The sequence below is a fragment of the Numida meleagris genome, chromosome 13, assembly GCF_002078875.1.
Source record: "Numida meleagris isolate 19003 breed g44 Domestic line chromosome 13, NumMel1.0, whole genome shotgun sequence".
NCBI classification, from domain to species: Eukaryota; Metazoa; Chordata; class Aves; order Galliformes; family Numididae; genus Numida; species Numida meleagris.
In genome coordinates, this window is record NC_034421.1 from 3,966,313 (window position 1) to 3,979,948 (window position 13,636).

The 13,636-nt window shown below is 40.8% G+C and overlaps 1 protein-coding gene across 12 annotated transcripts in view; it reads left to right on the forward strand.

The window, feature by feature from the left end:
* Positions 1-13,636, forward strand: part of SDK1 (sidekick cell adhesion molecule 1) — a 367,601-nt gene that overhangs the window by 226,588 nt on the left and 127,377 nt on the right. For 11 of the 12 annotated variants that reach the window (XM_021412024.1, XM_021412018.1, XM_021412020.1 and 8 more), the window contains 5 exons: positions 4,840-5,034; positions 6,193-6,309; positions 6,555-6,722; positions 8,825-8,927; positions 10,079-10,255. In XM_021412024.1, the coding sequence (XP_021267699.1) occupies positions 4,840-5,034; positions 6,193-6,309; positions 6,555-6,722; positions 8,825-8,927; positions 10,079-10,255 (760 nt within the window). Of the gene's footprint in view, positions 1-4,839; positions 5,035-6,192; positions 6,310-6,554; positions 6,723-8,824; positions 8,928-10,078; positions 10,256-13,636 lie in introns of those variants that run through there. The other variant, XM_021412028.1, reaches the window with a different exon arrangement.

The following is a 13,636-nucleotide window of genomic DNA, read 5'->3' on the forward strand; positions in this document are numbered from 1 at the left end:
TAGAGCCGGCTTGACTCTGTCACTGAATTGCTGTGTGACTTTGGCAAGCTGCTTAACTTTTTGGTGTCTCAGTTTCCCTGATGCTACGTTTTACAGGCAGTACACGTAAAAATGGAGCCTTGAGCTCCTTAAGTAAAAAGTATAGCGTATTTGTTAAAAAAACATGCACGCAGTTCTAACTGACAGCTTATTTGGATGGGCTCCTTCTTTAGATCAGAGCCAAAAAAAAAAAAATCTTGCATATTTATTTTATTTGCATCAGGATTTAAGTGGTTTTTTTTTTGCTTTACATAGGAAAGAGTCAACACTGCTTTTCTGGAGGGAAGCTTTGCAAACATGTTAGTGCAATAAGCAAGCGTGCGTGTAAGGATGCTCCAGCTGATTTGGAATTTCAAAAGCCTTTGATGAGGTTTCTTATCAAAGACACTTATAGAAAAGAAGCTATCAGGTTACAAGAGACAAGGTCTTGTTGCGAATTAATCGCTTTTTAAAGAGAACAAATGCTCGGTTCTCAAAGCTGGGACCTGCTGTCAGTGGAGTTCCCCTGGATTCGGAGCTGTTCAACGTACAGAGTGAACAGTAAGATGAGAGTGTTTGCTGATTGTATAACATTATTCAAAACAGCCAAAATTCAAACTTACTGCAAAAGAATCGCGAAGTTTTCAGATGATTTGAGCTGACTGGGCAGTAAGCTGGTAGATAGAATTTTTGAGTGAGGTGAAATTAGCTCTTACTATGCAGAAAAGCTGTATCTTCTGCAAACATCGGTTCCATGTCAAGCAGTGGATGGAAATGCTGAGTGTTGGGAAGGTGGAAATAGTGTTCTGTCATTGGGCTGTTCTTGCTTTTAGTGCCTGAGCATCCAAGACAAGGCAATTTCAAAGGAAAGAGATGTGACTAGATAGACCTTCATTCTGGCCACGTACAACCAACTGTATGCTTATAATGTGTTAAGACAAATAGACCAGCATTTTTATATTGGAGAAGATTTTTCAGGTAGCAGGATTAAAAATAAGCGTTGTATTGTTAGAGAAATAGAATAAAAAAACATTCTGAGATTTCTGAATAATGCTTCAATCCTACACAGCTATTTGGCAGATCTCTGACTCTCTCTCTGCTCACTGTCACTGGAAAAGCTTTCTGCTGCCTCGAATGTTCTTCATGTGTTACCAAAAAAGAAGAAAAAATAAAATAATCCCAGAACATCAGGGAGAGAAGGTGTTGACTTTTAAACTCTTCCTTCTACCCTAACTCTTCCTTCGAGCAGTTTAGCTTCCGAAGAGATTAATTGGGTACTCATAAGTTATATCTGAGTAGATGAGGTCTTATTGGAGGCATGGGCACCTGGCCTAGAACAAATAACTTCTTTCTGCTGAACTCTTCCTGTGTATGTCTGATGTGTTGATGAATGTGGTGCAGGAGCATGGAAACCTATCTTCGCATGGATTACTGCGCTGAGCATCGCTAACCCAGACTTGTAAGGGGCTTGCTCGTATATAGAGTATTAAGCAGAGGCCTTCTAATCCATTATTACACAGACCTAGCAGCCATTTATAAGCATTTATAAAGAGGGTAAGTGAAGGTTGCTGTCTCCCTGCTCCAAGCTAGGAGCTAGAATAAGGCACGTGGGGAACTGCAGAGCTGCCCTGCACCTTCGCTGCAAATAGGAAGACAGATTTGATTTCTCCCGGCCCCATCAGGTTCTGTGCACAAAGCCCATTTGCTCAGGCTTTGTGCACCTTGAATGTGTGAGAGACAGATTAATTTCACAGTATAAGCAGAGATTAACTGTAAATAAAATTGCAACTTGCACAGACTAGCTTTATACTTCCCTGTAATGGAGTTTCAATGTATCAGACTGTGCAGTAACCATGCTCTGCTGTATATCTTCCAGCAGTTGCTGATGCTGCATGCATTTTCAATGGCTTTTCTTTAAATGCTTTTTCTTATTTGCTTTTAGAAGGTTTTGGGCTGAAGGCAGTGAGGGGGGTGTCTAGAGAGTGCAGTTAATTGGACTTTAGTTCTACCTGTTTAGGCAAGGAGATGGAAGGATGCTTTTGGGACACCCCAGTCACCCACTGGGAGCTAGAGAAGACTATAAAAAATAAATAACAAAAATGACACAGTGAATATTTAGAGTCTTTTATCCAGATTCTTAAATAAGTGAAATTTGGCAGAGAGACAAGCATCTGTTTCACAGATGGGGAAACTGAGCCTCGGCTTGCATAAATCATTTGCCAAGGTTACAGAGAAAGTGGCACAGCCCAAACCGGTCTGTCTCCTTCCCCTCCTCCTCCGTAACACCGGATTGTTTTGTCAGCCTGTCTTTGGAAAAAAAAAATGGAGAGCACTGTGTACATGCTGAGAATTAAGCTTATTTTACTTAATATTGTGTTATTTTAGGCCGCTCTGTAATCTCTCAAACAATAAGGTAGGATAGGACTGATAATGCTTGGAAAGGCATTGCCCAATATGTATTTAAAGCCTTTTCTTCTTTTCGTATTTTTTTTGTTCAGCAAAATTTTTAGAGAGGAAAAGAAGCAAAATTCCTTGGGGGGTGGCGGGAGGGAAAGCAGGGCGGTAGGAGAGTGGAGAAGAAAGGAAGCTGGTTTTAGCCATTTTTATAGCTAAAGAGGTAGCAAGATGATAAAAGAAAATGTGTACGACTTGGAAGACAAATCTCTCTGGGAAGATCACTAAAGCCCAAATGAATGCTGCTGACAGGCATCAGAACGCTTAGATAAGATCCTATTATTCAGACTCATAACTTTGAGTAGAGGAAGATATCCGTAACCGAAACGTAGAAAAATAGAGATGGTAATATTCAGTTTGTCAGCTGGGTTGGTGATAGGAAGGTGTATCTCACAGTGATTATGGGATTAGAAGGTTTGCTAATACTGTTAGAAGAATGGGATTTGTGGAATGACACCAGTGTTAAAGGTTGGAGTGCACTGAATGCGGGGTTGCGTTATTTCCTAGGTGCCTATCAAGCAACGTGTGGGAAAATAGAGTTGCTAGTATTTAAAGTTGAAATCATTTCCAGGCTTCTCTGCATCAAGAGAACTATTCCATTTTGCATCATCTGTTTCTTCATTACTCAGTGATAATTTGTATTTGCCCGGGAGGATCTTCAAGAGATGAATAACACTCTCACGGAGAATTCTGAACAGGGAAGTTTGTGCTAATTCTGTATATGGGCTGCTGCAGGAAATTTAAATTATGTCTATTGCGAGCTCCTACACTGCATCTATTCTCTGTCAGACAACGCACTCTGCATCGTGGATTTCTTCCTGAGATGATTACCTCCCAGATTATGAGTGCATTTTATTATATCAGCTGAACAAAAGCATCAGAGGTGATTGTAGTAAATGATACGGTGTTTATGAAAACAACAGCAGCAATTGAACACTCTTCTTGTCAATCATTCCTTACATTGTTTGTGTATGATTTCCAAGAGTTAATATAGCTTTTGTCTGTAGAAAGAGAATAAATATATGGGGAGGAGATATGAATGAAAGTATAATACAGTGGTATTTAACTTTGGGATATTTAAAATGACAGTATGGCTTCTCCTGTAGCACTTCCCCTCTGAGAACCTTAAGTCATTGCCAGCATTACAGTGAAATTCAATGTCTGCATGTGCTCAGTTCAGCAGTGACATCTCAGTACTGCTGTGATACCCTGCTTGGCTCTGCTCAGGCAACTGTGACTCACCTGTGAATTCACCTCTATGGCTTTGCTGTGATGCAAGGAGCTGTTACCCTTTCCTTATTACGAGGGAACGTGAAGCACTGAGGTTTAAAGTGATGTGAGTTCAAAAATAGCGCCTGATTATGGAAATAATACCATGTGTGGGGCTGAGGTTACTTAAATCGGTTTGATACCCTTCTGATCCTGTGATTATCCAATCACATAATAAGAAGCCTGATCCCTGCATAGGGCCCTTCGCATTTGATCAGCTGGGGATTTCTGGGATATAAAGGCCAAACAGTCAGTGAAAGGAGGAGCAGGGTGGGAACATCTGCAGACAGCAGTCCCAGGCCTCTGACGTCTCTCAAAGGAAAGAGAATCCTACGCTGTCTGGAGATACTGAATTTACAGCTGCTTCATCCCAGCTGATGGATATATGGCTGCAGCAAAGCTGGAATTAGTGTGTCATGATTTGTAGAACATGCACATGAAAGGAAACGGGAATAAATGGGCTTGTGTTTAGGGTAGGATTTTTGTTTCTCGTAATGTCTGTATTTTTCAAATAACAGGTGAAGCTTGAGAATGAATAAAAATAATAATTTAAAGCCATCTCATTGTGGGCAACATGCTGCTTGCACATTAGCTCAAACTAAGCTGCCAAATTAGAACTCGAATACGGTCATGTGAGCACTTCATTTCTTATGTGTAATTTGCCATTTCCTTTTTATTTTGACATCTTAGCTGCAGTAGCACAGAAAAATCTCATTTGGGATGGAACAGCCTTATAGACTTGCTGCAATGTCACACTGCTGCTGTTTAAGTAGCATGATTCTAGCTTTCAATGTGAAATTGCTATAAATCTTATTTTGTAGTAGCATGAAATATGATTGGGTGAAGAAAGTAATTTGATAACATGTTTCCTCAACATTCCTCCTTTCAGTGTTTTCCCCCATGTTCTGCTGTGTATTATAACCATTGATAATGTAAAATGCTGCCTCCCATTTATCAAAAGCAGCTTGTAAAAGTATAAATAAGCACTGTGGAAGGAGGGGATACCAGGGATGTGACCACAACAGTGCCGTGTACTTCAACTTTCTGAAGCACATCGTGCAGATACTGATAGTGACATTCTTCTGGATTTTTTTGTAGGTGTTCCCATTCCTTCCCTGGTCTGGTATAAGGACTCCGTTCCCCTCAGCAAGCTGCAAAACCCTCGCTACAAAGTCCTGCTGAGTGGGGGGCTGCGCATCCACGCGCTGCGTCCTCAGGATGCGGGGATCTTCCAGTGCTTTGCCAGCAATAAAGCCGGGGAGATACAGACGTACACCTACCTGGATGTGACCAGTGAGTAAGGAGCTGGGATGGACATCGATGAGTTGTGTTGTCATTTCTGTAGATGAGCCTACAGCCATCAGATTTCTCCATGCTCTTGTAGTTTGAACCTTGATTTTTCATAAAGTGTGGCCATCCTATGTGTGAGATACCCCAGCGTTCCCTGTTTGGTCTGAATGCAGTCTGCTGAACCCTGTAGAAAATGTAGGAGCTTGAGGGGATGTCTTATTTCATGCTACAAAAGGAAAACTAAGGGAAGAAAAAGAAAAGTTAATTGTAAAATGGTTTCCCCTCTCCTTTATAATTAAACGGTTGGGTTCTACGGTAGTGTAATTCTGCTTCATGATTATTCATGGTATTATTTTTTTCTGCCTTTTGTCTTCAACTACACTTAGCAGGGAAAATGAAGAAAATTCAAGTCTAATGTCTATTTTTTGGCCAAAAAGTCTGATTAAATGGTTTTGTTAATGAAATACACTCTTCACTGTGGAAGAATTACAAATCCTAGTAGTCTCTTTTAAAAGCAATTATTAACAGGCATATATTCCCATAATATTTTAACTCCCCTTCAGGAAGCTATTTTTTAGCCCAACAGCAGTTTATACATACTGACCGGAATTTCTTCAGCCTGCAGAAACTAGATCAGTTCAATATATATCTAGGAAACTGCAGCAAAAAAAATGTTGTAAAGTGCAACTGGGGGAAAATAAGAGTGAAAGAAACTTGGAAAATGCCTTGGATGAGACTCGGGTTCTAAATTCTTTTGGCTGACATTTAAGTTTCAAAGTTAATGCCTTTCTCAAGTTGCTTTTCATCTTAAAGAACTCTGTTATGAAGATGAAAGAAAATAGTTTTGTTTATCTAGATTTCCCACTTTCCCCCAAACACTCATTTGGAGCTTTATCTGCCTTTAACTGCAAGCCATCTTACTTGTACACGTGTAAGTGCTGATAGATTTTTATTTTCCAGGTAGGTAATAAACCGAATTAGGTAATTCCTAAGAGATGAATAATGAAAGGTTACAGTCACTGCTGAGAGGTTTTCATGCATTATTGTCATGTCCTTCTCCATGATCAGCTCTATAAAAGTGGATGTAAAGCAGTCCATGATAATAGGAAAGGGATCTTTCTGATAGCTGATCCGCTGAGATTTCAAATTGTTTGATTCTAGACATTAAGCCAGCATTTATACAGCCTCCAGAGGATACCACTGTGACTGAGGGGATGACTGCCACGCTGACCTGTGAAGTTTCAGGGGCTCCAAAACCTGCCATCTCATGGAAGAAAGGTATCCACTTACTGCATTGTTGTGGAACTGCTTGTTTTCTTGTCTCTTCCTACTCCTGAGATTCTCTAGATCCATTTAATATTTCGTGGTTGCTCTAGTTCTGTGTGCCTAGGGTTTGTAGAGGTCCTGCTGTGAGCCAGCGGGCCAGCAGGCTGTTACCGTGTTTGGAAGAGCTGGGATTGCAGTGCCTCATCCAAGCAGCCTACGTGATGCTAATCATGCTGCTTTTCCCTTCTGTGTTTCAGGAAACCAGATCTTAGCCAGTGGCTCAGTTCAGATTCCTCGGTTCATTCTTCTGGAATCTGGAGGGCTCCAGATAACACCCGTTTTCCTTCAGGATGCCGGCAATTATACTTGCCATGCGGTCAACTCCGAAGGAGCGCTGAATGCTTTCGTGATGCTGACAGTGTGGAGTAAGGACAATGCTTTGTTTAAAGTCTGACTTTAATCAAGTGCTAATCAGATTTTGGTGTGTGACCAGGAAATTTTCATACCTAATTATGCTTTTCTGGTGAAAGAAATACTTGTATAATAATGTATCTGTTTTAGGAGACCTATCACAGGTACCCATTTTATTTTAGAAATCATAGATATAAACTGTTACATTTTGTGGAAGGGAGCGTGTCTCAATAGAGCATCTAGTCACGGTTACAGTTTCACCCAGGTTTTGCATTGGTGAAACTTGCATGAGTCTGCATTGCAAATCTGCCCTTTTACTTTGTGGGTTTGGCTGTTTGCAAGTTGCTTTCTGCCTCCAGCAGTCTGCAGGCAGTATAGAACAGCCCATGCTGTTACAAAGGCTGTGGCTACAGATGCAGTGGATGTGATTTTCTTCATAACTGTGCATTTCTTTGTGACCCTGGGCGTTGTTGGAAGCCAAAGCAAAGTGCAGCACACATCTACTCTCTCATGTTACAGATTGGCATGGCACAGGGCAGCCTGTGAAGTGATTTACTCTTTCATCGTTTGCCCTTGATCTCTATTTTTCCCCTCTGTTGGTTTAAAAAAAATTGAATCAGTTAGGTTCCCCTGTACTACCCCTAAGTGAGAGGTAAAATATAAGTTCCATGTGTCTGATCCAAACCGGCAGCTGAAGGGTTAAAGTGCAGTGTGTGTGTTGCTGCTAATGGTAGGAAACAATGATCCTTGAGCTGGGACTAAAAACAGCTAAAGACAATGAAGATGATAATGATGAATACAAAAGTACTGAGGGCCTCTCTTTTCTCCTGTGCTTTAAGTACAACCCTGAGGCTGACTATGCGGCAGATGTGTGGTATGTATTTCACATCTGTTAATCCCAAAAATGTACACATTACATCAGCAATGTTTTGCCTGTTGAACGTGGGAATACCTGAAAACCATACTGGGACTAAATGTAATGTGCTTTTGACACATGACTGTTAGATTTATACCTCACTGACAGCATAAAGTCAGTCGATGTATCAGGACGTTGTAAACTGGTTGGCACCCAGGTGTATGAATAAAAGAGAGCCTTCCTGTTAATTCTCAAGGGAATGGTTCTAATATGTGTTAAAGATAGTTTCTATTCATTGATACTGCACTGAAGGGGAGGGGAGAAAGTGATTATGACCTAATACTTATGTAAAACATCACCAATGTAAAGCTGGAAGGCATACATAGGTGCATCAGGAATAATGCCAACATTCCATGCTTCTGGGCGTAGCTTTTGATTTTGCTGATGATTTCTTTTTGTGCACAAATGAGATCTCAGTAGATGCTGATTATCTCTGTGGAGAATTGGGACTGATTAACATTATCCACATTATCCACGTATCTTCTCACCCCTAGCTGTCTACCTGCTCCAGATGATGCTATCTGCTGCCACTGCTGTGTGCTGAGCATAGCACAGATCTTTCACACCAGATCTGGTTGCTGTAGTTACAGCAGTTTTTGTCTTCTGTGTCTCCAGGAGGTGCTTGAATAAAGATGTTTTGAAACATTTAAGTAAACAACATATTTTCCTCTGTGAAAAAATTCAGACTACCAAAAACTCCTCCTCCCTTAACCTCTTTATAGAGTGCCATTCAAGCTTTCCTCTTTCTGGATATTTTTCTAGCGTGTTTTTCTCTGCACAGATTTTCCTTGTTTTTGTTTTCTCCACTCTAAATTTTGTGACTTGTTTTCTGACAAAATACATGTTTGGATTCATTCTTAAGGTGTTATAAACATACTTGCTGCCTTAGGACTTCAGGGAGTTGCCACAGAGGCTTCCCACAAAGACAAGTGAGAGTCAGTGCAGCTGTAGCACTGCTCGTGCTCGGAGCGCCGCTGACTCAGACACGTGCCCTCTGCTGCCTCTGCCTCCTGCACCCCACAGCGTACAACCTCTTCTTGACACAATGACATTAGAGGCAGGGGAGGCTTCATAGCAAAGACTTGAAGAGGAATGGCCTGCTTGCTTTGAATGACAAATGTTCGCTTGCCTGCTCCCCGAGTGAATATCCAAGTCAAAATGCTGTAATTTCACCTGAACTATGGCTTGTGTTCCTTTCAGATCGGACTTTCATTGTTCACCCTCCTGAGGATAGCACTGTGATCAAAGGAACTACAGCCACTCTGCGATGTGAAGCAACTCATGATCCTAGAATTTCAATCAGGTTGGTGGTGTCAGTTCTTGTTTGCGTGGTTTATTTGAGCTCAATTTTATAAGCTATATGAATAGCATTAGGTGAAAAGTTTCAGGACCCCAAATTTTAACACCAGACCCCTTATTACTGCATTATAAGGTTGTACACTGTATCATTAATCATATAAATCCCATCTTCCATTTCAGCCTTATGTATTATTTACAATGAGCTGTGTTCCACTTCATGACTTCAATATAGCCTTCCATGATTTTACTGTCAAGGTTAATACACTATCAATAAAAGCAACTTGTCAGAAGCTGATAGTTAATGAGAGTAAAAACCAAAGAGAAGGAATAGGATTTCAAACATGTCTACATCGTGGTGTATGAAAGCAATGCACGAGATGCCCATGTTCTTGGAAGCAGCTCAATAACTAGAGGCTATATTCTGCTTTTACTGCATAAAGGGAAAAAAAAAAAAAGCAACTTGTATGAACTATTAACATTTGTACTAGAGCATCTAGAGGAAGTTCACCATTTAAAAATAAATTTACCGTGAAAATGAATGTAGACTGAAAGCCAAATTAAGGAAAGCGCAAGGAACAGCTTGGAGGGTGTCAGAAGGGTCAACTGCAGAAAGAACTTCAGAAAGAGATATAAAGATGTAAAAAAACGTTACGTAGAGATACTTAATTGCAAGACCATGGACTGTACACTTATCTTTGGCATGTTGGTATGTGTGTCTTTTAAGAGATGATAACCCGGTGAACTTTGCCACAGCAGTTTAAGATGTTACTGATTCTATCAGTGTAGGGTTGACACAGTCATTGCAGAGCTGTGCCAACACCTCTGCTGTTTCCCTTAGTAGCATGATTGATGTTACAGCTTAAAATGCTGATGAAGGTGAACTTGTGAACTTGGATGTTTATGAGCACTTTGTCTTTTCTGTGTAAAATACTGTGTATTGTTTATAAAATATGTAGTATTTTGGATGTAATTACATTTCTTATTCTGATCACTGATCTGAAGTTAAAATTTGAAACAGGCACTGTTCCTGAAAGTATCCATAGAGGCCTGACATTTCTAATGTGTTATTACAGAAGCTGGTATCTTGCATGGTTCAGATAAACGTACTTTGAAGTTCTTGCAAGTAATTTCTAACTAAAACCTTGTAATATTCAGGTATGTTTGGAAGAAGGACAGTGTTGTAATAAATCCATCCAGCAGTTCCAGGATCACAGTAGAGAAAGATGGAACCCTCCTCATCAGCCAGACATGGTCGGGTGACATCGGGGACTACACCTGTGAGGTCATTTCTTTCGGAGGAAACGACTCCCGAGTGGCTCGACTAGAAGTGATGTGAGTATTCCATCCTGAAGACAAGGCTATGCTGGTTTTCAGATACCCTTGGACATTTTTCTAGCATTTAACTCTTAGGTATTTCTTGATTTCAATGCGAAGTTAAGGCTGGTTCGTTGTGAATTAAATTGCCTTGAGATGTCCTTCCTCCCTTTTCCATACTGCTGTGCTACTTGGACTTTCAAGTGACTGAAGTCTTTGAAGTTACTTCCAATTAGATGCATTTCTCTGCATCATGTCCATCGGATGGCTGAGCTCAGGGGATAACAGTTAATAGTTGTAGTCTGCATGAAGGCCAATAATAAGTGGACTACTGCATGGGATTGCAATGGGGCATGTCCTGTTCAGCATCTTTGTCAGTGATCTGGAGGAGACGTTGGAGTGCACACTCATCAGGTTTGTAAATGGCACAAAATGGGTGGAGAACGTCAGTGTGAGACCAGCATTCATAGGGACCAATGCAGGCTGAGAAATGGGCTGACAAGAACCTTACAAAATTCAGCAAGGACAGAGGCCAAGTCCGCATGTGAGGAGCAGGTTGACCACAAAGGTTGGAGGTTTTCTAGACCAGACTGGTTAAACTGGTCTGATTTAAGGCTGGCCCTGCTTTGAGCAGGGGTTTGGACCAGAGACCTGAGGCCCCTTCCAACCTGAATCCTTCTGTCAACCCATGCTGCTGGACTTTTCTGTCAAGCCCAGGTGCTGGGCTGTGATGCCAAGGATATAGGAAAACACTTCCCTCCTTTAGTACTCTTTCTCTGTTAAACATACATAAAAATAGCTGGTCCCTGAGCAGGCATTGCTTATTTTTTCATTCTCTTTAGACATGGTTTTCCAGGGAAAAATATTTTTATGTGCCTTTCTTTATTCCTAAGAATCTTTAAGTATTTTCATTTTCCTTAACTGAATTTTTGAAGTACACTTCTCTTCTGAAAAAGGATTATAAAAGTGGCATTGCATGGTTCTGTATTTTCTGTTTCTGTCATTCCACTGGAGCGAAGTAAGCTTCCATTTTATTTCTATCACTAAAAGCAACAACTGCGATTTTGGTACATGTGTGGAACAGATCAAATGAGTAATACGGTAATGTTTGATGTAGTCTTATTTTTTTTGTTGTTTGAGTATTGCCACATGCTTTAATTTAACTCAAATTGCATCTGTTTCTGCTGGTCATGCCTGATCTCTCCGAGAAGATGGCAACTTCTGCTGTTGGCAGAGTAATGAGTTCACCTCAGAGATTTGCTATGCAGAGCGCCGTGTGATACAGCGTTATTCTGGCAGTGCCAAGGCGAGATCAGATGCCCGTTTGCAAAGAGCAGTCATACATTCTTTCTCTAATTAAGCACTCCTCAGCTCTCCTCCCGGAGTGCATTTTACTGCTGGTTTGAATCCAAGAGCAGAAGACAATTCGAAATATATTGCTACTATATAATCATACATGCTTTTTCTCTGAGGCTGTTTTTGAGCGGAGGGCAGAAAATTACGGAGCGTAGACCAAAAAGAATGTTAAAACCTGGACTTTGAAGTAAGCTGCATAAATGTGCCAAACGCTTCTGCAGCTTAATCCTAAATACCAGAAGACGTCCTGTGTGATGACCCAGTGTCGCACAGCAGATGTGTTTACTCACAGGTTCCTGTTGACCACTAACAGTTCTACATTTTGTAAAACTTGTGCTAGAAGTTAACCAGCACATTCCATGTGCCTGCCTGCCTTCCCCGCACCCAGCTCGCTGCAGCTCTGCTGGCTGGCTCTCCATGCCCCAGTGCTCTGCAGCTGCCTCTTCATCCTGGATCTCTTCTTCCTCCCCTGTTCTGTTGCTGATGGCCCACAACCTGCCTTTCCTGGAGGAATTAAAGAAATATATCAGACCCACTCCTGTAGAGGACTTTAGTAGCTGATAAGTCACTCAATCATACCTGGAAGTGTGACATTTTATTTCAAAGCAGTGCTGCAGGTAGTGCAATAATGCCAAAAACATTGCATTCCTTTGCAGCTTTTGTCATTATCATTTGGCTCGGCAGCTCAAATCTGTGAGAAATAGAGATACATGATACAACAGAAGTGAAATGAAGAAGAAAATATGTAGAAAGGAAATGTCAGAAGTAAAGCTTAAATTAAATTCTAGCTAGTGTACGAATGACAGATCTATAACATTCCCAGTTCTCCCAGATAATTCTCTTGTACAGAACATTAACAAACAGGGCATGTACATTCCCATCGATGAGCACTTACACTTGAGCGCCTCGAGTAGCACTAATGTCAGACAAATGTTCAAAGGAGGCCTCTCAACCAATTACAGACCGGAGCAGTCTACCAATGGATAATACTGTAACCTACCTAGCTCCATCTGACAGCTCTGATTGTCTCACCAGCTTTTTTCCCCCAGGACCTGGCATATCCCTCCTCTACCTCTGGGCATGTAACAAGAAATTTTCAAAGGCACAAATAAGTTTGCTACTGATTCCTATTCAAGCTGATTCAATTCAAAACCATTGACCTTCAGGATGACCTTCAGTTATTCAATCTGTGAGTGGTTTGGTTTTCTAATCTGTGAAAAAAAGGAAAGAGAACTTTTTCCTCCTTTTTCTTCCCTTGTTTGAAGACAGGCTTGGGAAAAAAAGGACCATTTCTTGCTAGAAGAACATACGCTGATAGCATGGTAGAGTTCTAGCGCGGTATACATTGGTAGTGCAAGCAGGATGGATCATTTTTCTCAGCATGTCTATGAAGAAATAAGGTATTTGAAACTGAAAGCCAGCAAACTAATGAAGAACTTGGTAAAGTGCAGCCAAAGGTTACTCTGCTCATCAATTTTGCACTGATGGTACTTGGGCACAGAAACTAATTGCTAGTCAAGATACTCTATTCATTCATTTGTCTTCCCTCTAAATGTGTTTATTCTTCATGTACATCACTTGATTTGATTTGCACGAGGTAAAACATTCACAAGCAATGTTTCTCTCCTGTAAGAGATGGATTTTAATTTTTTTTACTTAGTTATTTATTGCTCAGCTGGTAGGTCTTCTCTACTACAAATACAGAAACATTTGCAGATGATGAGCTTGTGCTTCTCTTGCATTCTTCCAAGTCATAAGATTCGATTCTGAAAATAATAGTATGTATTGAAACATACCAACTCCATTTAGCTTGCTTTTATGTTCCTATAAATACTATACGGGATGGAATACATACAGAGAAAAAGAGCTTGTTCCTAAAGCTGCATAAGCTGAGTTATCACAGTGTATCACTCTCCTGACAGGAAACACTGCTGATTCCAGCTCAGAATATCCTGAGGGTTCTCTGTGTATATAAAATATTCAGAATTACCACTATCTATGCCTGATGATTCCTGCTGCTCAATATCTGCCTCTGCAGTCCAT